The sequence below is a fragment of the Paramisgurnus dabryanus genome, chromosome 11, assembly GCF_030506205.2.
Source record: "Paramisgurnus dabryanus chromosome 11, PD_genome_1.1, whole genome shotgun sequence".
Lineage (NCBI taxonomy): Eukaryota > Metazoa > Chordata > Actinopteri > Cypriniformes > Cobitidae > Paramisgurnus > Paramisgurnus dabryanus.
In genome coordinates, this window is record NC_133347.1 from 14099995 (window position 1) to 14124641 (window position 24647).

General features: G+C 38.1%; 3 protein-coding genes across 6 annotated transcripts in view; 2 read left to right on the forward strand and 1 right to left on the reverse strand.

Moving 5' to 3' along the window:
• LOC135729342 (uncharacterized) overlaps positions 1-1518 on the reverse strand; it is a 36460-nt gene extending 34942 nt beyond the window's left edge. For 2 of the 3 annotated variants that reach the window (XM_065246916.1, XM_065246914.1), the window contains exon 1: positions 1126-1518. The gene's annotated coding sequence lies outside the window, so the exon portion shown is untranslated. Of the gene's footprint in view, positions 1-567; positions 866-1125 lie in introns of those variants that run through there. The other variant, XM_065246915.1, reaches the window with a different exon arrangement.
• Positions 1519-3601: 2083 nt separating this feature from the next.
• Positions 3602-8179, forward strand: nkain5 (sodium/potassium transporting ATPase interacting 5). The gene is made up of 6 exons (XM_065247917.1): positions 3602-3843; positions 6103-6240; positions 6444-6524; positions 6670-6867; positions 6962-7022; positions 7569-8179. Exons 1-6 carry the CDS (start codon positions 3790-3792, stop codon positions 7580-7582), a joined length of 546 nt encoding a protein of 181 aa, XP_065103989.1. The 5' UTR covers positions 3602-3789; the 3' UTR covers positions 7583-8179.
• A 1029-nt stretch (positions 8180-9208) lies between these two features.
• On the forward strand, positions 9209-17338 carry ythdf1 (YTH N6-methyladenosine RNA binding protein F1). 2 transcript variants are annotated; one of them, XM_065246919.2, is made up of 6 exons: positions 9209-9628; positions 10262-10286; positions 11237-11316; positions 11558-13198; positions 15552-15596; positions 15782-17338. In XM_065246919.2, the coding sequence occupies exons 1-6, from the start codon at positions 9602-9604 to the stop codon at positions 15806-15808; spliced, it is 1845 nt and encodes a 614-aa protein (XP_065102991.1). In that variant the 5' UTR covers positions 9209-9601; the 3' UTR covers positions 15809-17338. The 2 variants fall into 2 exon arrangements, with proteins under 2 accessions (XP_065102991.1, XP_065102989.1); XM_065246917.2 differs by having other exon boundaries at positions 9214-9628; positions 11558-13207.
• Positions 17339-24647: the final 7309 nt, after the last annotated feature.

The following is a 24647-nucleotide window of genomic DNA, read 5'->3' on the forward strand; positions in this document are numbered from 1 at the left end:
CTGCTGGCATTCACTATTGGTCATCATGGCTGGGCACAATTTATCTTTTCCAGTCTCCACCTATCAACAGGAAGCTTATTTGACTGAGCAGCTCAGACCCAATGGTCTGATTCACTGCATCCACTCACACAACCCCACCACACACACACATATGTCTGACAGGTAATGGGTGGGGAATCACCACAGACTGTGAGTCTGAACTGACAAGCATTCTACCCACACTTTTACACTTGTTACAGAGATAACCTATCGTTAGTTAGTGATTTATGCTTCTTATTTGGACTAAAATGCACACTGGCACGAGCGAAAATAACAAATGCGCGTGTCGCCCTAACCTGTTCTGTGCGCTTACTGAACAACAATTATCATCTGTATTGTGCCTTTTTCAGACATATGTCGCGAAAGCGTTTTCTTCAGGCATAATAGGTATGACATATACATTTAAAAACATGATGCTACAGAAATACTGTCAGTATTCAGCATCATTGTTTTCACGCCATGCATATGTGATGTACAGCGCATGTATGATATGTTATAATAACCCGCAGCGTTTGACCTCGTATTCACCATGAGTATTTCGTCTCTCCTGTGGGTATTGTTCCGCCAATCACCGATGCACTCAGGAAATAATCTCGCAAGATCAAAGTGGAAATGCACGCGCGGTGCAGACGCGTCCTCGAGGCCAGATCCCACTGTAGACGGCTGCTTCCATCGAAATCCCTTTTAATTAGAGAGAAACGAAATAAACCACCGGCTATGTCGGTTTTTGTCCATCGATTTCATAATTCACGATATTAAATCAGCATTTTTTTCTGCCGCGTGAGAGAGCGTCACAGCCCGCTTATAAATCGTTTAATTAAGAGTCGAGTCACAAAGGGTAATGCGGCTACATTGAAGCTGTTGCACACGTGTCGCCTGACTTTATATGAAGCGCGTCATTAATCGCTCAAAACCGGACGCGTATTCTCGTTTCCTCCGATAATAAATCATCATGTTAGCCTATACATAGTGATATGCGTTCAATACACCATTTCTAAGGGATTCCGTTGTGTGGTCAGTAGCACATAGACATAAGTGCATGTCAATGAGATGCGTACAGAGATGCTGCTCAATGCTCGTACTCACTCAGTTTAGGGATTCAGGGGGCGCGTCGCCGCGCAGCATCCACCTCGCTGGACTCTCTGCTGCTGCTGAAACGTCTGGCACCTGGTCGGACCCCGGAACACCTCAAGCATAATCAATAACCTGCGTTGAGCCTGGATTCGTATGTTAGGGAGGACATGTGTGCGGCATGGCATTCGGCGTCCTCTTCGCAACCTCTGACCATTCCCATTGTCCCTGCGCGTTACGCGTCGCTCACAGGCAAAAGGTGCAAAGGCAGAGATGGGTTAATCCAAGTCGAGGTTTGGTTAACTGCGTCACAGCTGAGTCTCAGTGCCTCCTCAAACCTCAGTCATTTCTCGAGCGTCGGCGACAGGAACCATATGACAGCGCGGTGCCCATTCCGTTGGCATCTGGATCTCGCGTTTTGCGCCACTTCGCGGCAAGTCAGGGAATTACAGTTATCAGAAACTGTAGTTTGGTGAATATGTGATTGAAAAATAATGTAAACACACACTCTTAAATATAAAGGTTCCTAAAATCTTTTTTAATGATTTCATTAAAAGTCGCACAAAATGAAATGGAGTGGAAAAGGTTATACAGAATATAAAGGCAAAAATAAAAAGAAATTGTAGGAACCTTTGACTTAAAGGTTCTTTACAGAGCCAAAATGGTTCTTCATGGCATCACTGCTTTATTTTTAAGAGTGCATGAATAGCTATCAACATTGTGTTTTTCTTTAATTAGACATAGGCCTTCTATCACTAAATAATCTGTGATTTTAAGATACTTTAAGCACATTTGTGTTAGAAAATAAAGTTAACATATTTTCCCTGATTAGGTTATTTACAGACATAACTGACAAAATCGTTTCACTAACTTAATTGAACTGAAAACTTGTTTCTCCGAAACTAGAAACTATGAGTCTTGAAATTGTTACAACCTTACTAACAAACCAACCAATCAAACATTGCAGTCTGTAAAGATAGCTGTATTTGTTTATCAGCGCATACTGAGACACACAGACCTAAACCCTTGCACCCTGCTGATAATCACCCATCTGTGGGACAAAGCATTGTGCCAGTATGCACACTTACTACAGCAGGCAGCTGTACTCAGGTCAGTGATATGTGCTGAACATGGTTGGGCACAGCAGGGGATAGCCAAGTGTGTGGGGTTCAAATGATGAAAAATGCAACCTCAGATCTGACAAATGAGCTAGGCACACACAAAACAAAACTTCTAAGGAATCTAATTTTATCTGGGCATACTGATTACCTTGGCATTGCTAAGACCAACACTGTAAAAAAATTCCGTAGAAATTACAATGTTATTGCAGCTGGGTTGCCGGTAATTTACAGTAGATTTAAATTAATGTTATTTACTGGCAAGAGTTTGTTCAAAGTTAAATAAATTTTAAACATTAATAAGTCTTTATCTTTACAGAATAAAACTATACAATAACAGCCTCATGCAAAGCATTCTGGGAACCAGAAATCATCATCAACCTTTTCTCAGTTTTTTGCTTCAGACTTTGTTTCCCAGAATGTTTTGCTTGATGCTGTTTTTTTAGTTTTACTCTGTAAAGACAAAGACTTGTAAATGTTTAATGTTCATTTAACTTTGAACAAAATGTTGCCAGTAAAAAACATAAATTTAAATCTACGGTAAGTTACCGGCAACCCAGCTGCAATTTCTACGGAACCCATTTTGGTTTTCTAAAGAACCTCCAAGTCAAAGGTTTCTTACCTTTTCATACCACCACAAAGAACCTTGTTTGTAATAGAAAGGTTCTGTGGATGTTAAAGGTGCTTTATGACAGTGGTTTTCAAACTGGGGGCCGGGGCCGCGAGATGGTGTCAGGGGGGCCCCAGTTTTATGACATTTTATGAAATACATTGATTTATCATGAATTCTGTGTAATTAAACCTAAAAAATTAGGCTACTAACCAAAAGCACTACTTTTTTGTATAATTTAATGGTTTTTTTTATTAAAATGTTGAGTTTTAGAACAGTTTTTTGTCACAAATTTTCTTTGGTGGGCCGCGAAGGAATGCACCGTACACAATGGGGGCCGCACGCTGAAAAAGTTTAGGAACCACTGCTTTATGAAACCATACAGAATCTGTCTGACCGATCAAACTACTGAAAGAGATGAATTAGAATAAAATGTGCTATATTGCTATTTTTATTAATGGATGCTCATACAAAAAGACAATATTTAAATATTTGTGTCTCTATGAAAATCTTCACCTTGAACACTCGCACTCGCACAAATATGCAAGAATTAAAAAAAAAATTGTTACTCAAGTATTGAAACTATATGAAAAATGCAACTTCAATGGGAGTTCCCTGTTAAACGTTTAGCGCCAACATTGCACAAAGTAGATAGGTGGCTCATCCACCCTCAAGTGCTCCACCTGCCGCTCCCCCATGTCAGTACATCAGGAGGTAGGGTGCCGCCTCCTTGGACCCATTTATTTACCCCCCCCCCCATCCGACCCTTCACACCCCCGCCTACTGCTACATACATTGTTTTGAATCCTATGCGCAATGTACAGATCGTGCCATGAGCACATCTCATTGTAAGGGCAAGTGCTGTCAAATACTGAGAGTAAATATCGAGGATCATCTAAAATGAATCTTGCAAAATTTTGAGTTTGACGAGTACACAGAGTGAATTTGAAGATGGGGTGCTGCACGGGGAGATGTGTGTTCATATTCTTCTTCGCTATTCAGCTGGTAAGACCGCGTTCTTTATTTATTAAAATACGCAAACACAGGAGTAACCGAGTCGTTGTACTTAACCTGTTCATCTAATCTGTATGATATAGGAAAACGTTGTTATGTATTAACTTCAAGAAGTTTCTCAACATACGAGGTCTCCAGAGTCCGTTATGTTTGCGTGCGTTCGGCCTGTGGGCTACACAAATTGTGTGAAAGGAATCGAGTTTTTTTGCATGTGGTCTGATATGACCGTGTTATTGTATGTTTTCGTTTTATACATTTATTTATTTTTTTAAACAAAAATATAAGTGTGTGACAGGACACATATTGGTCGTCTTTGTTACACAATACCTGCTATGCACTATACGCGCTTACTTTATAGAAAATATATTAATGTCTACCCAAACTATTTTCAATGTTTTTAAAGATTAAATGTATTTGTTCCCAAATAATAATACAAATATGAACTATTATTGACATTACAGTTACAGAACAGACAAAAGCTAAAATCTAATTTATTTATTAGGACTATTTATTTATTTATTTATTTATTATTTATTAAAAGATCCTTGTTTTCTTGGTCAGGTACTTTTGTTTTAACCTATAAGAACTGATTTAGTTTAGATTATAAAACACATGACCATCACCTGTGCATTATAGACTTTAATGCCCAGTGAAAAAGGCAAAACTTAGAAATCAAATAAAAAAAGATATTTAAATCTTTGTGAATTTTTAATTGTGTTTGATTTCTTCATTTTCCTTTTTTTTCAACTATTCACTGTATGGTCTTAAGAGTTTCCTTTATTTCATCTTATTCATCTTCATCGCTCTTTATTGATTTTTTTGTGGTCTTCCAGTGTGACATCATTGTCTTCCCTCACATAAAGTGTTAGTAATTGGATTGTAATTGTTGTGTTATCTCAGTTCAATAGTTACACTTGTGGCCTCCACAGGAGGAAGCCTTCTGTACTGAACACCAACTAAGTATGACCTATATCCCAGCTTCTATTCTCTTAACCCTTTTATGGCTTTTAACTGTGGCTATAACCCAGTCTTTTTAGTCCTTCTCAACCTTACCTTTTAATTTGCTTGTCTTTATGAAAGATATTCATAATCACATTTAGTCAACATTTAGTTTGCAATGTTTGACTCTACACTCTTGTATATTATTGATCTGGTATGACGTCACACTTGACTTCATAATCTCAGTTGATTTTCTTTTTTTAAATTACTGTCATCTAGTAAATAAATGATGAAGATTCAGTGAGACAGGGCAGAACAGAGGCATAGTTATTAGTCATTGCAGTCATGTACGTTTGGTCTTGGCTCAAAGAAAATATAAATAATTGGCTTAACCACAGCTTCACACCCACATATGTCATCTTAAAAATGAAATAACACCATATGTGATTTGGCTTAACAGTTGGCTATACGTTTTGGCTGAGCATTCACCTGTGATAGTCTATATCAACAGGTTCTGCTACACTGTTGCTGTGCAGACTCGGTTTAATCATTTTAATATTTTGAGGTGAACCTCATCCTCATTCATAGATTTACCAGCACTGATGTTATTACAGACCTGAGGCTGTGAATGTGTTTATTACTGATATTACTGAGATTGCAGTATTTCATCTGTTTCCACAAAGCATCTGTGTTTGGATATTTATCACAGACACACCTCATTCAGAAAGATAAAGCATGATGCAATATGAATGGCTGATTTAAGGTGGAACCTCAGGGAACAGCTGGTTAAAAGCAGCGGTATGCCATGAAGGGGGTTGGATTGTAGGGGGATGGGTGGTTAGTGGCAGAGAGAGGGTTTATGACTGCTGCGGTAAACCATTATAAGAGAGCAACATCCCCCACACATAGCGTCTCTCTCCTGAATCATACATCTCTTCGTTGAGTCTTTGACCTCCAAGGAGAGCTCTCATCTCCTCCTGCTCAACCTTCATTTCTCTCTCTCTTTTCTTGTTCCCCATCCCTCATTCCATATTTCTCTGTCACAAGCTTTGTACCCCAATGGCTGTGTTACCCTGGCAACCCTGAGTAAAAATCCAGTGTGTGGAAAAGAAGAGATGGGGGTTTCATATGAGAGATGGGGTCTTCTTTATTATTGTGATTGGGCAAGCATGGCTTATCTGTAGAAAGCAGGGAAAATAAAGGGTGTGGGTTTTTTAGTCGTAGATGCAAAGTAGCTGGTGATGTTATTGTGTTAACAATGTGCAGAGAGCTCATTTATCTTTTTCTTTCACTCTCGCTTTACCTTTTTAGATCACTGCTGTGGAGAGACAGGTGTTTGATTTTCTAGGTTACCAGTGGGCGCCCATCCTTATCAACTTCCTGCACATCATTGTGGTGATATTGGGTTTGTTTGGGACAGTCCATTATAAGCCCAGATATATTATTTTGGTGTGTATATACTTCACTTTTTCTGTTTTTTTTTAAACAAGCACAGTGTGAAATGAGATGTTATTGTTGTTGGACTGTATTTATTAATAATTTATTATAAGTATTATAAATAGCGTAAACACAAACCATAATTATAAAAATGACATTTTCACACAAATATTTTTTCTGTTTACAAAGTGTATTCTCTTACCTTGTTATTTTAGTATATAGTCTGGACTGTGTTTTGGGTGACATGGAACATCTTTATATGTTGCCTTTATCTTGATCTCGGAGGTCTCTCAAAGGTAAAGAGCTCATTTGGGTCAGTCTGCTAGACCAAGTTCACATAAATTCATAGCATTTGGGTAAATAACATGGCATTTCTGTATACAACCATGAAGCCAATAAAGTCATGGTGTATAATTTTATGGTATTTTTGTGCTTTTGTAGGATAGTGATTATCTGTCATTGGGACTTTCCTCTCACCGGACATGGTGGAAAGACAACAGTCTGGGCTGCAATCATGTAAAAACCCCAACCGCTAGGTGGCAGCATCTAGACAGTCCTGCTCAAGTTGCTGAGCTGGGTTGCATTCTAGAATATCAATACATTGAAGTCTTACACAGTGCCATTCAACTATTTATTTCTGTAAGTCAGTCCTTTCAAATGCCCTTTTAACTGATTAAATCCACAAAAAATGGCTTGTAGGTGATGATGCTGAATCTGTTTTGTTTTTATGCAGGCCCTGGGATTTGTTTTCGCCTGCTACACCATCAGCATCTTTAGTGAAGACGATGACACATGTTTGTAGAATTTAAACTTTTACTCATTTTATGACTCCTTACATATCATCATTCCTTGTTTTTATTATGTGTGTCACAATAGGAAAACATTTGTTAATTCATATAAGATGCACTACATCATTTTTTAAGGTTTATTGTTAAAGCAATACTGCTATATAATGTATAGATAAAAATCTGAGTTTAATCTCAAACAGCAATGATGATTTTGTTTATCACTTGGGTTTTGTTTCCACAGTATAGCACTGGGTAACCCTGTTTCTATTAAAAAAAAAAATTTTTAAATAAACAAAACCATTTAAATGCATAACATTTGCATATAGGCTATAATCACATAAAAATTAACATTTTAATAGTCATATGATAGACCTAATGAAACTGGTAGATTTATGACATTAACCTTATGCTGTTTTATGTTTCATTTGACTCTATACTGCATTTTGCTGTTCGTAACTAGAATTTATTAAATGAGAAAAAGTTTTCTTACCTGTTCCTCCCTTGCTTATTTATATGTGTGTTTCTAAATTTTTGTCTGTGTTTTTTTTTCAGATTTGTACAAGTGAAAATGTCCAGATCTAATCAACTTTCCCAGAAAGAGAAAGAAAATGTCACAATTTTTCAGTATATTCTCAACAAACTAAAGACACCCAATGAGACTTTACAGATTATGTATATAATAAGACAACAATTACGGATATAGCAGGTCAAATTATTAAAAGACAAATCTGTACATACTAGTTTATCTTTTGTCTGATGACTGGATCTAGATTGAATCTGAAGAATCTTTCACATTTTCGCGCTGATTTTGGGTGAAATTAAGCATATTAAACTTGTTACACAGTGCTAAGAGTACCTCAATCTTATTGGTAGCTGAAAGCAAATCAAATTAGCCAGAATATTGAATGTTCCAATTCTTCAACATTCTGTGGAGTTTGAAAATCATGTCTTCATGCTAATAACACAGTGACCAAATAAAGTGAATAAAACAAAGTCACATTACATATTTGGTCTGTTTAACACAAGACAATAATTTATTTTGTTTTGCAAGTCTGTGGCTTTTTAGTGCTACAATTCAAGGGGGTATTTAATGTACATTTCATTCAAATCAGATTTGTTCAAGTGTATAACAGATATTTTTTCTGCATGTTTAATGTTTTAATGGTGGGAATAAAATGAGTAAATACACTGACTGAGATAGTACCATGTTCTGTTTACCTGCAATGAAATGCATATCAAAACCATTTGTGTATGAAATAATAAGAACAGTGAGAATGTTGGCATGTCTTGCTCTGCCCCCCCCAAAAAATTTTTTTTTGCACAATATGAAACTTAATTTTGCAAATGTAAATTATTCCAGCATTTACTGATCACTGAATATGTTTTTTGTAAGTCATATCATAATTTCCCTTCTACAATCATAGTTTCAGCTATGACAACCCAAAATAATATTTGATATGATTAAAAAACACCACATAACTTAAGCATTTTATGTAAAAGGTTTCTATGTATACAAACGTAATCGAGGAAATTCTATTCTTCATTCGTTCTAGTGACACCTAGTGGTTAAAATCATAAATGCAAGCCCTTGTCATGGTGTTTATGGATGGATTTTTAGTGCAAAGTTCAATACTATGATGACATATAATATGAAAAGCATATGTCCGGATTGTGTATGGGTGGCTATGGTTATGCAGTTAATGTGGTTCTATTGTACAATCAGATAAGCAAACCAAAACCTTAAACAAATCCAACCTGTATCACTTTTACCTAGAAACTAGGTAATTTTCAAAAGCCTAAAGATATTAGGAAACTTTGTACAAAATAGATTTGTTAAAAAGAAACCAGACTTAATAATAACAAAATGTATTAAAAAGTAAAAGGAAACCAATATACAGTAGTGTAGTATACTATAATATTTACTATAATGTAATTTTTTTTTTAAACAGTACTTATATACTGTTTACTACACTATTTACTAAAGTTTATCAGTAACTATAGTATACTACAGGATTTCTTATGAGGGAATAGTGACAGCTATAATGATAGACACATTTCATACTCGCAAACCAGGAAGTAAGATGAATGTTGCGTTATGTAATAAATATTTCTAGGTTCAGTAGGAGGACACATAGTTGGAAGATTATAATTCTTGCTGCTCAGGTTGATCATCTCCGCATGGCCACCCGGTCCATGTGGCGTCAGTCCCCTCCGCTCAGATCCCGGATGGAGCGGCCATTGGGCGGAAGTGAGCAGAGGTGCACAATAACTGCGGGCTGGGAGGAGGAAAAATATAAATACACTTTTAACAAATTAAACACACACTGTGTGACAGCGTTGGATTGTTTCCCAAAAACGACGAGCCTCTAATACGAACAGAAACAACCGCAGACTTGACTGTGAGTGCCCTCGGTAGCACCGGATCGCCGGAATCAAGTCGTGGAAGTTGCTGAAAAAAAGCGCAGTTCAGCCTGCACGGAGCCGAGAGGAACCCACGGGCTTCGGGTTACGCCGAGCACCCTCGCCGCCGCTTCGTTTTCTTTGCGAGACTCTTGCTAAATTTAAAGGGGCTCTCTGGATGAATTATGTCTACCACCAGTATTGACCCACAGGTAGGTTGGAGCAGTAGGGGCCGGCGGAGTGGCACGGCGTCGGTAAGGCCTTTAGGAGGAGCAGGGAATGCGCGTCCAGCCTCCGCCGTTTGTGCGGAGACATTACGGGCATATGACTCTCCTCTCTTCGCACAATCGCGACGGCTAACCCGTTAGCAATTTTTCAGTGGTTAAATGGGTATGTGTGCAAAATCACATCGCGTTTCCTCAGTTGATACACTGATTCGTAACACGACGAATCGCAAAATGCGATCTGCTCCGGTGTGCCATCCGGATAAAACTTCATTTCGGACTGAATCTCTCCCATTAGCTTCCGAGAGTTATAACCAGTCCAGTCACTGGACGCGGGCTGATAGTCGTGGCCGACCAAATCTTTATCTAACTGGTTGTAGCCTACGTATGTCTTGTTTGGCTAAATGCATGTATATGTTATGTACCCGGTTCTGTTTAATATGCGGGGACGTGCATTGATTTATTTGTGACCTGGTGGGAGCGATATATCGACGAAAAGACGATGCGTGATACGGTAATGAAATACCGCTTGTATTAGAAAGCTCCTGTTAGAAATAAATCAAATGTGGTAACCTTATATCTTGTTTTCTTTGCATCTCCAATCGCCAACTAAATGGGAAGACATCCAAAGGACAAGACGCTAAAGGTAAGTTTGGCTGCAATGTTGACCCTTATTCACATGGCTTAGTTGTGATCCCTTTGCATTTATATTAAATTAAAGGTTGCACATTGTGACTAACTTCAGGATACACATATCAAATTAAATGTAATATATCCCCTCAGTGCTAGTAAAATGTGGACATTAGTTCTCTATGCTTTCCATAAAGCCAAGGCTTGGTTGTTGTAGTGCTGGTCATATATCATTCAAATGCTTTCTGAGAGCTGTATGAGTATTTCCATCAATCACTTGATAAAGCCGTACCTCCTAAAGGGCAGAAATCTGCTCTTGTTGAATTAACACCACACTGATATATCTTTTGGATTTTGGACACTAAACAATTTGCATTCTTAACCATTGCATTTGTGATTTTGCCCTTTTGGCTTATGTGTAAAACATGTGATCAATTCCAGCTGAAGATTTTAGACTCTACTCCACATTTATGACTTTGCATCATGTATTATGATGATACACAGACAGAACATGTGGTGCACGACTCACTAAAATCGGTGTGATATGTACGCGTTACTCAAATCATGCATTATGCAGTGAAGTTCTTGTGATGTAGTAGTTGAATGATGTATTATCCCATTTTCCCCTGGTTTCACAGATGAGGCTTAAGGTTAGTCCTAGATCAAAACACATGTTTGAGTTATCTGAACTGAAAATAACTTTCAATGACAGATCTTAAAATAGGCCAGTGCCATTGATTTGTCTCAAGATACACACCAGTAACATCGTTTTTTCTAAGGCATGTTTGCTTAAACATCTTAATTTAACGAACGCCTAGTCCTGACTTTAGCTAAGCCTTGTTTGTGAAACCAGGCCTTTAATGCTGCCTTTCAAGAAATAGAGTAAGCTGTTGGCTGTTGCATGCTTATTGTCAGATGTACTGATTAAATTGTTATGCTAATATCAAACATTGTTCTTTATTTCAGTGCAAAATGGCTCTCTTCATCAGAAGGAAACAGTCCACGAAAATGACTTTGAAACATACCTCACTGGCCAGTCAAATCCGGTAAGCAATGTATTTCTTGAGTTTAGAAAGGGGGAGATTGCCTGTAACTTCTCAAAAATTACCTGGTACTTTTCAACAAGCTTTGTCCCTTTTGTGCTGGTTGAGTTAATCTGTTGACTGCATCATTGCTTTCATCATGTGCTTGGGGGTTGATGATAATTTATTTAGTTGGATATTGTTAAATTGTGTGCATTTTGTCAGTATTATATACTAACAATCATTTTTCTGGTTATCTCATCAGAATAACAGTTACCAATCCATGACTGATCCTTACCTGTCTAGCTACTATGCCCCCTCTATTGGATTCCCATACCCCCTCAGTGAAGCCCCCTGGTCCACTGGCGGAGACCCACCAATCCCGTACCTCACTCCATATGCCCCCCTTAGCAATGGAGACCATCATTTCATGCATGACACTGTGTTTGGACAACCGGGGGGTCTGGGCAGTAGCATCTATCCACACCGTTTTAACTTTTTTCCAGAAAACCCTGCATTTTCTGCCTGGGGTACTAGTGGCTCCCAGGGCCAGCAGACGCAAAGTTCTGCATATGGGGGCAGTTACAGTTACCCACCTAGTTCTTTAGGTGGCACTCTGGTGCCAGATGGGCAAACAGGTTTTCCTAGTGACACCTTGAATAAAGCACCAGGTATGAACAGCTTGGAGCAGGGCATGGTGGGGCTAAAGATTGGTGGTGATGTGACAGGAGGTGGTTCAGGAGTGAAAACTGTGGGCTCAGTGATAGGTGGAGGGCCTGTGGCGGCAGCTGTTGCCACGGGTAACGGTGGTACTCCTATAGGAATGCCGCCCCCCAAACCTGCATCTTGGGCAGCCATTGCTAGCAAACCAGCCAAGCCGCAGCAGATGAAGGTGAAGAGTAAGCCGGGGATGCCCATGCCTGGTGGCACCCTTCCTCCACCACCTATTAAACATAACATGGACATTGGAACTTGGGATAATAAGGGCCCCGTGACGAAAGTTGCGTCCCCGTTGCCCCCCCACCACCACCATCATCACCACCACCAGCAGCCCCCTCTCCACTCCCAGGGTCACCTACCACCTCACCCTCATGGGCTTCCACCACCACCTCAACCTCCCATTCCGTCTGCCCAATCACTCGCCCAGCAGATGGCTATGCAGGGCCCGCCTCCTCCACAGCCCTACCAAAACCACACCCCTGCTCCTCCCCCCCAAACCAGGTGGGTCGCCCCACGGAATCGTAATCCAGGTTACGGCGGGGGTGGCAGCGTGGACAGCAGCGGCTCCTCGGGTGGCGGAGGGGTTGGTAACGGTGGTGGGGGTGGACCTCCAGGCTCCGGTACCATTGAGTCACATCCGGTTCTGGAAAAGCTCCGTGCGGCGCACAGCTACAACCCCAAGGAATTCGATTGGAACCTGAAAAACGGGCGGGTGTTCATTATTAAGAGTTACTCGGAGGACGACATCCACCGCTCCATCAAGTACTCCATCTGGTGCAGCACGGAACACGGTAACAAACGGCTGGATTCTGCTTTTCGAGCCATCAACAGTAAAGGGCCCGTCTATCTGCTGTTCAGCGTTAACGGCAGCGGACACTTTTGCGGCGTGGCGGAGATGCGCTCACCCGTAGACTACGGAACCAGCGCCGGCGTTTGGGCGCAGGACAAGTGGAAGGGAAAATTCGATGTGGACTGGCTGTTTGTTAAAGACGTACCCAACAGCCAGCTCAGGCACATCCGCCTTGAGAACAATGACAACAAGCCAGTCACCAACTCGCGTGACACGCAGGAGGTGCCGCTGGAGAAAGCGAAGCAGGTGCTGAAGATCATCGCCACTTATAAACACACCACCTCCATCTTTGATGACTTCTCACACTACGAGAAACGGCAGGAGGAGGAAGAGGTGGTAAGAAAGGTATTGTTTTTCTGATCCCCGAAAATGCAGATGATGCAGGATATTTTTAGGTTTATTAATGCATCTGTTGAAGGAAAGTCATTCTGTTGAACTGAGACCCTGTTAAATAGATAGACCCTGTTGAGGTTAATGACCATAGGCAGCTATTAACAAAAGAACTTTGAACAGCAGGTGATGGGTTGATGTATTTGTCACTACACATGTCACTGTACATGCTTTAATAGTGTAAACAGGATGCCAGAGATCAGTGTAGATGGGTCAATGACATTACATGACATGCCTATTTTTGTGTCTGGAGCATTATTTCCTTTAAAAAAATAACATGATACATTTATTTAAAAAACCTATTTAGTTTAAATAAACACCAGCGTTGGGTCAAAAAGGGACAAGCCCAACAGCTGAGTTGAAATTAACACAGAAAATGTTTATATTTGACCCAACAATGGGTCAAAACACTCCAGCATTTTGGTTTGAAACAACTCAGCATGGGTTAAATTACAACCCAGCGGGCTGGGCTCGTCCCTTTTTGGCCCAACGCTGGGCCAAAAATAAGATACTTTGGCATTAATTAATGTATGAAACCTTTCCTAAACAAATGTCACACATATCGGTAGTTGTTGGGATGTTAGGATAATTGAAAAACGTTTGTCAAACAATTTGAATGTTCTCAAATGTCACAACAGCATTTATGGGCTTTTTTATTAAAGGGACACTTCACCCATTTGCATTAAGCTTTGTATAGTTAGAACCCCAGTCATGTTTTTGAATGGTCATGCATCATTTTCTCAGTTGCCGCTCAGACAGGATAAATACAGATTTCAGTGTTGCACTTCCTTCTTTCAATGATGTAAAAATCATTATATTGCATCATTGAAAGAAGGAAGTCCAATATCTTTGTTGAGGGGGTGAGACTACAAACACCCCTTTTCTCGGTCAAATAGGCACCAAATTCTAAATATATGTTACATTTCGACTACAATTATGATGCACTTTCAGAAAAGATTAATGTTTCTACGGGTGAAATGCTCCTTTAAGAAGTTAAAGGCAGGGTGCATGATCTCTATAAGCCAGTGTTGAGATTGGAAATCACCAAACAAACACGCCCCTACCCCAATAGAATTTGGACCTTCTTTTATAGACCCGCCCCACACATACGCACCCCAGGCAGCGGTGTCCGTTAGTAGACACGCCCCTTACTGCTGATTGGCTACAAGTGTGTTTTGGTACTCGGCCCGACTACCGTTTCCAAAGTGTTTTTCAAAAATCATGTACCCTGCCTTTAACATGTATAAACAGTAAACAGGATATCACATGATAATCATGAAAAGTTTACTTTAATGTAATGAGTAGGCTGGTACAATTTTTGAGTCAGATGGTAAAACCAATGTAAAACAATGTAACTTTAATTGTATTTAAAAGGTATATTTATGAATTTTATATCACAGGAAAAACTTATACCAGCATCTAAATAGCCGTCTGTTAAATGTAAATTCATTGCAAAGGTCAGGTGGTGCAACCACAAAGTTAAAGGGTGCTACTTCTATTAATGCCCCTAAGAAATAAAAAAATTAAGCTAATAATTTAGTAAATAATTTTATTTTTAATACATTTAGTTTTAATAAAGCTTTAATATGCAAGCTAGAGTTGTCTATAATTGTTAATATACTTAAAAAAAAAAATATATATATATATATATAAGTTCTAAAATGTATAGTTCTCAATTATTTATTTTACATTGAAGTTGTTTCTAATTTTCAAACAAATTTTCAGGATTATAATTTTAAAGGGCACTATCAACTACAATTTTCAGGATGATAATTTTACTAATCACAACTAAACAAACATGACACAGGAATGCATTAAAACTTATCTGAAAAATGTACAGCGATTGAATAGTTGTACTACCTGACTTTTTTTGAAAATTAAAATTATGTACTGAAATACTGCAATGTTCAATTAACAAAATGTATGCATCAATAGCATGCATTACATCAATTTTTAAAATATTTTTTATTAACATGCTTTTAGGAGATTGTTTTGTCATTGACCCAGATGCTTTATTCAGAACGTTCAATGTGCTCTTGCTATTTGGTGCTTCAGTTCTGTTATTCCGTCTTTGATGTATTTTTAATACTATGCTGTTGCTTTAGTCCAGTGTCGAGCTGCTAATGAAAATGTTGTCTTGCCACAAAAAAAAAACATTTCGAAATATAATTTTGTACATTTTTGATTTACTGTGTAAAATGTAATTTAAAAAATTAAAGAAATGGGATGTTATTTTTTAAACCAGTAATTTGAACTTTGAGTTTTTATATTTTAATCTCTTTTCTTTCTCCACTGACAGACCGTAGAGCCTGCTCCTCTGCAGAGCCGATCCCGACTGGATCAAGTAAGCTGCCAATTTTTTTTTTTTTTTTTTGTATGTTTGAGAGAGAAATTATAACACAGAGCTTTTACCTAAACACATGAAAGCTTTTCTTATTGATAGTGGAATGGTTGAATTTTGTGATAAAATAAGTTTGTTTGTTTTGCGTTTTACATACTAACTTCCTCCTCTCTCTCTTTCTCTTTCAGGAACGCCAAATCCGAAATAAACAATAGAAGGCTGCCCCCTACAGCCAACAAGCAGTTGTTTTAGGACTGACCATTTGAAAATGAAATTTAAAGAGGACACAAGATGAAATTTAAAAAATAAACAATCATTATGTTTTTCTATTTAATTCTGGTGACTTAAGCCAGCGTCGGACTCTAGTCTCTGCTCTTCTGGCTTCACCTATGGGGGCTGAAGTCGATTAGCGTCAAGTCGCGTCATCGTTACAATTTTTCTTTTCTATCATTTGGTATTGTTTTCATGCACCCCCTTTGACCAACCAATATCTGCACAAGTCTTTTTTTTGTCCTGTTTATGTTTCTTCAGCCCCACCGATCCTCATCGTTGCCCTTAAGAGTTGGTTAGGTGAGTGGGTAGTGAATTTTGTAACACGTGTGTGTGTGTGTGTGTGTGTGTGTGTGTGTGTGTGTGTGTGTGTGTGTGTGTGTGTGTGTGTTAGGAAAGTGTGATGGAGTGTAAGTCTGTCAGATGGGGCGCATCTTTAGCATCAGTAACTGTAATGGGCCAGTTTTTATTATTTTTTCTAGTGGGTGATTTAACCCATTTGTGGAGTGTCGTGCAACTGCGTAGAAGGGACAATGAAATGTGTCTTGACATGAGATGATAATGTTATAGAAAAACTATATTTTTGAATTATATAACACTTTTTGTGTTCAGTGACGAGCCACACCTGTCACCTGTTTTTTCTTTTTTTGTTTTTCCTGCTTGGAGCCTTAACATTTTTAAGCTACGGTGTCATCAGAACTGTTTAATAATGGCTGTTCTATACCTCAGTTGAAACAGCATTATCAGGGAGAAGACATCCCATGCATCTTTACCCAGGGGAAGTCAACATTGTCACTGGCTGGACTAAAAATTAAAAACTTATGTTTTAGTTGTGGTTCAGAGTTCAATGCTCAGACTCTGACCCCATACTTTTAATGTTTAAAGAGCAGAAATGTAACTACTTACTGTTCCAAACCCCGCCCAGCAGAGGTCGCTTTTTCTTTACACCAATTTGAGAGATGTAGCAATTTACTGCTTTTATTTGAAATCACTTTAGATGCATCACATTTTTTGTTCTTTGTCCTTTCCTAACAGATTTCATTTTATCGCTTTTTCCTCCCCCATGTCCTCAGTATATTGCTAAGCTTTAACGTAGGATCATATAATTATAATAATAACGAAGAAAGCCTCAAACGTGTAACCTGAAAATTAATGTTACTGATTTACTGTTAAAGGAAAAAACAAACAAAAAAACGAGTATATGGTTTCTGTGCGTGGTTTTTTTAGGACCTGCTTGCTGTTTTGTGTGTGTGTGTGGGAGAGCAGAATTGAGCCGTGTGAGGGTTTCAAATTTCTATAGTCATATAACAAAAGATTCATTAAATATATGAAATACTAAAAATATTAAAAAAGGAATTACAAGACAAACATTTAAGTCACCCCTGAAATGAATATGCATTGTATTGGAAGGTCACTATCTATCACGTTCTTAGATTTGATCATGCTCATTATTAAAATAATACTATATGGTGTAATTGGTGTTTGAAAGTGTTTTTACTGCCTTGTTTTTGTTTTTCTTAAGAATTGTCTTTATTGTTAATTTGTTTATTGTTTTTGCACAAAAATGCCCAAAACAAAGGTATTGTGATTCACCTGTTGACCTACTCAAGCCAGCAGAAAGTTTAATTGATTTGCTCTTAGATGAAGAAACCACGTTTGACAAACAAAAGGATTAACAGCATCCCCCATTTTAGATGTTGGAAATGTGTTGTTTGTTTGTTTGTTTGTGTTTATTTTATTAATCTAAAATAATCTAATATATCACTGTACATAAGTGTGTGCAAAATGCTTATTTGTGTTTGCAGAAAACTTAAAAGAAGCCCAAAACAAGCTAATCATAACAAATGGGAACATATTTAATTCCCTTTTGTACTCTATAATCACCAGTACTTTTTCCCCTCAGAAAATTATTTAATTAATAACCAATTTTTTTATTTTTGAGGCTGTGTTTTATTGGCACGTTGTTTTAAGAGTTTTTTCATTCCTTTTTTCCTTTTTGCTCAATTAATTGCTACAAATAAGCAGCATTCCACTACAGGCATTGTTGTAACCCTTCACAAAAAAAAATTCTTCATTCAATTTACTAAATTTTTTAAGGTAAGTGGTTGCAATCAATTTATTTAAGCTACATTTAAACAAAAGTTTTTTGTTTTGTAAAAAATTTTGTAAATGGAATTAATCATTTTTTTCAGTCTACAGTTAAGCTAAAAACACCTTAACAGATGTTACAGCTTTTATATGCACACCTGGCACTTTGACAGCTGAGATTGAACATCAATTAAAGTGAGCAGCCAATGGGAGTAGTTCAGTATACAGTATGGGAAGGGTCTTTGTCATGTGGTATGTGTAACACAATTATAGGCAGCATATGTTTTCCGATATGATTTCATGTTGAATTTACCACACTGTAAAAAATGTCTGTAGAAATTACAGTATTACTGGGTATTACTGGCAACAAGCTGCCAGTAACTTACTGTAGATTTTACATTTATGTTATTTACTGGCCAAAGTTTGTTCACAGTTAAATTAACATGAAACATTTTCAGTCTTTATCTTCTACAGTAAGTTACTGGCAACCAGCTGCATAATTACAGCTAATTTTTGAAACCGCTTGGAATGAAATTCCCAGTGTGTAGTGAAAATGAGAGTCGTTTAAATTGATTAGCTTTCATCTTGCTTTACCCACCCAGACTACCAATAGTTGGAAAATGTGATTATGTGGATCACTGGGAGAAAAACAAAATTTGGATAAAGTACATCAGCTTTATTAAGTAACCAGAGTCTGTGTGGATGTGACAACCTTTAATAGAAGATTATGTGTGCAATTTTAAAAACTGAGTACATCATATTTGCAAATAAATTTAAAAACAATTGCAACTTTCAAATCTTACACAATGTCTTTCAGATTTTCAGTAGACAGTTTGTACTATTTTACAATCTAGAAATATTGGTGTAGGCTTATACAATGATTTCAGTAGGTGATTATTTTTCAAGACTTAACACAAAATGACAAAACATCGCAAAACAGGATTAAGCAGAAGTGTATCTATCAGGTATTTATATTTATTATTTTCAAAGTTTAATAGGTTATTAAACGCTGTCTTTCCTCAGTTTTGCTGCATTTCCTGTACTGCAGAGAGAAACATTGTACACACCATTAGTATGACGTTTTAAATATTTGTGATGATGGCCACGAGAACAAAAGTGATTTATTTCAACATTCTAGTCCTGAGTGTACACAACTGAAACTATTATTATGTAGCTAATTTATATACTGGTTGAAATGCGCTTAGGGGAATGAAAAAGCGAAAGATGAAAAGCTGAAAGAGGAATTTTAAATTCCTGTCAGCACTGCTTCCAAAATTAATATTCCCATCATGCGCACGCAAACCGAGCGGACTCAGTTCCTGCTCAGCTCCTAAATGCAGCAATGTGGCTGTAGGAGAATAAACGCGCGCTCTTTTTTGTAAATGCTGCTTATTTCTAGTAACGCCGCTCGTGTTTTAAACGTGATTTGTGTTATAAAGCCCCTCTCTTGGCATTCACCGCGTGCCTTAATTGTATGGATATTAAATCAAGGTCCGCCGTGAACACGCAGAGTGGCGGGCCCATGTCACCACCCTCCATGACGCGCGCCTGTGAACGCACAACCACACACACACACACACACACTTGCACACTACAGCAGGCAGCTACTTCAAAGAGTAGCCTACTGCAAAGGGAGATGTCGTAATGCGTTTTAACAACGCAATGACTATAAAACGCCAACACAGCAAACACAATTATATATCTATAGTATTTTCAATTCCAAATGAAACGCAGTTAAATGTTTAATCATACATATTTTAGGAAATTTGCCGAACAGGCCACCCACTGGCCTCTTTCACTCCCCACGAGCTGCTCTGAGAGCATGTATATGATTCTGCATTCTCATGTCAAACACCCATGGCTATTGTCCTCTTTTTCATGCGATTTTGTGCGCAACTTTGTAAATTCAAAATCCAAAGTATGTCAATGCCCAAATTAGCCATTTCGAGTATTATCAATATCGTTTGAACTAATTTATCGCAATGTAGGCGACAGAATGAAAGAAAATAGGAAGGTATCATCCACCGCACATCCATCCGAAGGGCGCGCATTGTTATGATTCGCACTCATTCGCTGACCTCTGCAGTAGTGCATCCTTTATAGGACCCACTACACAGCAACCGTAAACAAAACCCTCTACATCTCAAAATACATAATCGACTATTTTACAAAGAGCTGTCCATCGATCTTTTCTGAGCAAATTATCAACGCAAAATCGAGCAAAACGTCTCAAACATCACTGCAGTCCCCGTAAACACGATGCTCCATTTTCTCCGTCGAGCATCTTTTAAGATGCCGCCGTATCCCTTCTTGCATCCCACAAATAGCAATGAGGTTTAACGCTAAAAGACGCTGATTGTATCCCCTCTTAAACAGTATCTTCCGCTGTACCGTTAATGTGTATCATTTGCGTCTTGTCTTCGTTAAAGCCGCCTGGAGAGATTAGTGCTTCCTTGCATCCCAGCGCGCTCGCCCTCCTCTATTGATAGGACTCAAGCGCGAGAGGATTACATTGGGACACGGTGACGTCATGACCCGCACCGAGGGCCCCCTCCCATCCCGTTAACCAAATCCCCATCAGTACGATATGCCCTTGAAAACCAGTGAAGCTGACATTCGGAGGACTGAGAGCCATTAGCGCCCTTTACATTCGGCTGAGTTGCTGTACCCAAAATTGGCCCTTTAACCACAGTTGCTGTTATGCTTCTCCGACAAGAAGCCCTTAAAATATCAAAAAAGAATGTCATGCGCAATACGGTTTTTCATAATGCATAAACTGCTTAGACTCATTTGTGTTCGGGCAAGAGCCATGGAATCCCATTTACATTCATGCACTTGACAGAGGCTTTTAGCCAAAGCAACTTATTCACGCTATATATTTTATCAGCATGTGTGTTCCCTGGGGATCAAACCCACGACCCTTACGTAACACAACACTAGGCTGAGCTAAAGGATTCTCGTAACGTAACACTGCTCAATATCCATAATGATTATTTCGTGCTTTACATTTTGCACAAAAATATGTTGGGGTTAATAAAAAATACTTATTCTTGAAGAAATAATTAAAAAGTAATTTGAGAAATTATCGCACTGCACGAAATTCTAATTTCCACAAAATTAAAGCCAGAAGGAGGAAAATAAGTGAAAACTCAAAGACGCACAACCCACGTGCAATTTTATGAATCTGGCAGCGTGCTGCAGTAGCCTACCATCCATCCACCGTCTTAAATTTATATCCAATTCCCTTAATCCAAAAATATAGGTGTTCAAAACGGTTATTTCTTTTCCCCTGAAGCGATATTTTGGATCTACTTCCTTGTTCGCTGTGAGGGAGGAGTTGCGTCTTTGCATTACAATAATAGCTTCACAATTCATCCCGTGAGTCTCAACTCGTTCAACGGCCTGTCCACCCCACCGCGCGACCTGGGCCTCTTCATCACAAGACGTCACCATAAATGCAAGTCAGTGCAGGAGGGAGGCTTTGGTGATGCAGGGGTGCGACTTAGCGGCTTTGTCATTGACGAGGACTCAAGATAATGTAGATGAATAAGAGCTGAAAAAGCCTATTGAGTTAAAGTAACTGCCTGCACCTGCTTCCACTGTCATGTATATCTAACCCTGTTGGCGAGGTCAAATGATCCGCATATTCTTTAAGGGATTTTAAAGGCGTTTAAGCGCACTAGTTTAGTATAAGTGATTGTTACTTAAAATTAAGTTTGTGGTGGCAGATATGTAGACAGATAGATAGAAAAATAGATAGCCTATCCTGCATAATGTAAAAAACGTTTTGTTAAAAATAACCTTAATATCTTAAATATTAATTCAAATCAATCATAGACTGGGTCTGGTCACAGAGGTTTTAATGAAATGAACATTTCAGGATATTGTTTTCGTGCCAGTATCTTTTTCCCCCATGCTTCTTTTTTTCTCTTTCCCCTTGTTCCTTTTCCATGTATTTTCTCCAGGAAGTTTATTTTCTTCCTGTTCAGTATCCCCTTGCTTCCTTTCTTCCTCCCACATGTTTCTACATCACTCTCTCCAGTATATAAGATCTACTCTGCCCTAAGTCTCAGCTGATTGGACAAGCTGTTCAACTCATGTTCACCATAGCAACTATAATTCAGTCGCCCGGCAACGGGTTTTTACTTTCACCCCACTTCCTACTCTGGGACCCCCATCTCCCCATAGCCAACAGTCCAGTGGGTGAATCTGGTGATAAGTGATAAAGTGTCTCTACCTGGCATATGCAGTTTCACAGGGCTGATCACATGCAGGAGTGGGCAGCTTTACAATTCATGTGGGGAAGAAATGTGTTCAGTAAGGATCTGGTAGAAACCAAAAAATAGTATTTATATAATTGGTGTAATACACGTAATTTGCAGTTAAACATGTAGATATGCTTTACAGTAAACACACAAATTGGGCCCAAAGGTTTTTTTTGGTGGGGGGGTTAGATTCCATTCACCATATGTCAAAATGTTTAACGGCAATGATTTAAAAGAAATAAGATGTTTGAAATTTTTGACAGATATGCTCATATTCTCAAGATGTACTGTATATTAGAATATTAGCTGCCACAATTACTTGTTATTAGTGAGATATTAGTGAAGCAAATGTGTGCTGATGTTATAGTTTAATTTTATTTAGTGATTTTTCTTATTTTAAATGCCATTTATGTGAGCCACCTATATTTTTGGCATACATTTGCAAAATATAATTTGTTTATTCAGCCTCACCAAAACAATCCTACAGAAAATAACAACTCCTTTTTGCCTGTCACTGTTTTACGTGACTAATGGAAATGTGTTTGCATTTAAATGATTACAATAAACAAATTAGGCCATCAACTCTTGCTTACTAAACAGATGTGTTGCTCCTTCTCACAAAATTGTTGATTGCACTCCATCAACCCCCTACATATGCACAGGTTTGATTCAGCATTTGGAGTCTAATTTCTAATCACACTCATTTGCATTAGTAAATGATGACTAATTATTCAGACTTGTTTGGGGCATTTCTCAGGTGTAGGAGTAATATTGTCATTGCATGAATATCCTTATTTGCTAGCATCTGTCATACATGTTTTTTATTATTTGATTGGCATGAAACATACCATAAAAACACAGTTTGTAGTCTTTTCTCAACAAAGTTAACAGTGTATAAAAGCGAAGAGAGAAAAAAGTATGAGAGTCATGGAGATTAGCTAGTGACAACATCTGATTAGCTTTATACTGATCAAAATTTATCTACTTGAATTATTTATTTGAATTGATAAATCTAAGGTAATATACATTAAACGTAATAACATAAACTGTACTTCAGCTAACCTATATTTCATACCTATAAACAAAATTTATATGGCCTCCCTTTAACTCTTTCAGAGAGATCATTTGACAATTTGTGCGCACTATTTTCCCACATTGGGATTAACAGTAATTTGGCGTGATGACCCAGTTTTTCAATAGCAAAGCCAGCTAGTCTATTCAAATCTTATAGTCAGTTCAGATGACAGAAGGCTTCATAAATATGCAAATTCTATTATAGTTGGCATAAATGCATAATCATTTTATAAGTAAAGAAAGACGAATATATTTCTAAATAGAAATATAAGAACCAATAGTAATTATAATGACTGTGATTAATTCAAAACAGTTAGGCTCTCTTATGTGGTATAAACAGCACTTGTTTACATTTGTGTAGACTGATTTGATTGGGCAGTATGTTAATCCTTGAGAAGTTTCCCCAGGTTAAATAGGCGTTTATCACTGCGACAAACTTATAAGCAGCAAAGGACGTTGGACAAAACGCCAATTATTTTTACTAAAATGAACAACAGGGCAGAGAATGCAATTTCAGATGGTGACCAAGGTTTTGGACTGCACTTCTGCCCCACCAGAAGTTACCTGCCCCAATTGAATCTCGATGACGGAGTTTCTACACATTCTTCGGTCGAATTACGTACTGAAAATAACGTAATTGACGAGACTACAACAGAGACGAACAGAAAAGGATTGAAAGATGAGTTTCGTGTGGATTGCAATCAAAAAACATTTAAAAAGCCTAAATCGTTGCGGCTGCTCACAAATGCGCGTGAACGGAGGCGCATGCACGACCTTAACGATGCGCTAAATGACTTACGATCTGTTATACCTTACACAACGAACCAAAGAGTGAAAAAATTATCCAAGATCGCAACGCTGCTTCTGGCCAAGAACTACATCCTGATGCAAGCTCGAGCTTTGAAGGAGATGCGAAGAATAGTTCAGCACCTGGACGTGACACAGAATTTTACACCAATTTACCTATCATCACATATATTGTCACAAGCGCATTAAAGTTGTTTCATATTATATATTTTTTCATATTAGTTGGGTAAACTAATGTAGTAATTTTAGTGTGTCCAAACAATTTAATACAGTAAAATATGTACAATGTAATATAAAGTTGTCTAGAAATTAGACTAAGTGTCATTTTGTATAATTACTTTGTACATTTTCTGTCACCTGTTATGTATTGCGTAATTATTTATACAAAACACAAATAAAATTTCGATCAAAATGAGTGTGTCTTCTGTGTTTTGTAAAAGTAAAGAAATGACAAAAAAGTTTTAAATTAATTTGGTTTTAAACATAAATAATCCATGGTTAATTGCATTTAGAAACGACAAACAAAGTCACCAAAATCAAGCCACAGCCC

Excerpts from the sequence above, each read along its gene's own strand:
- nkain5 (XM_065247917.1), top strand. The coding sequence starts at position 3,790 with ATGGGGTGCTGCACGGGGAGATGTGTGTTCATATTCTTCTTCGCTATT. Across the intron at positions 6,525-6,669 it reads ATCTCGGAGGTCTCTCAAAG|GATAGTGATTATCTGTCATT; the intron begins GTAAAGAGCTCA and ends GTGCTTTTGTAG. Across the intron at positions 6,868-6,961 it reads CCATTCAACTATTTATTTCT|GCCCTGGGATTTGTTTTCGC; the intron begins GTAAGTCAGTCC and ends GTTTTTATGCAG.
- ythdf1 (XM_065246917.2), top strand. The coding sequence starts at position 9,602 with ATGTCTACCACCAGTATTGACCCACAG. Across the intron at positions 11,317-11,557 it reads TCACTGGCCAGTCAAATCCG|AATAACAGTTACCAATCCAT; the intron begins GTAAGCAATGTA and ends TTATCTCATCAG. Across the intron at positions 15,597-15,781 it reads GCCGATCCCGACTGGATCAA|GAACGCCAAATCCGAAATAA; the intron begins GTAAGCTGCCAA and ends TTTCTCTTTCAG.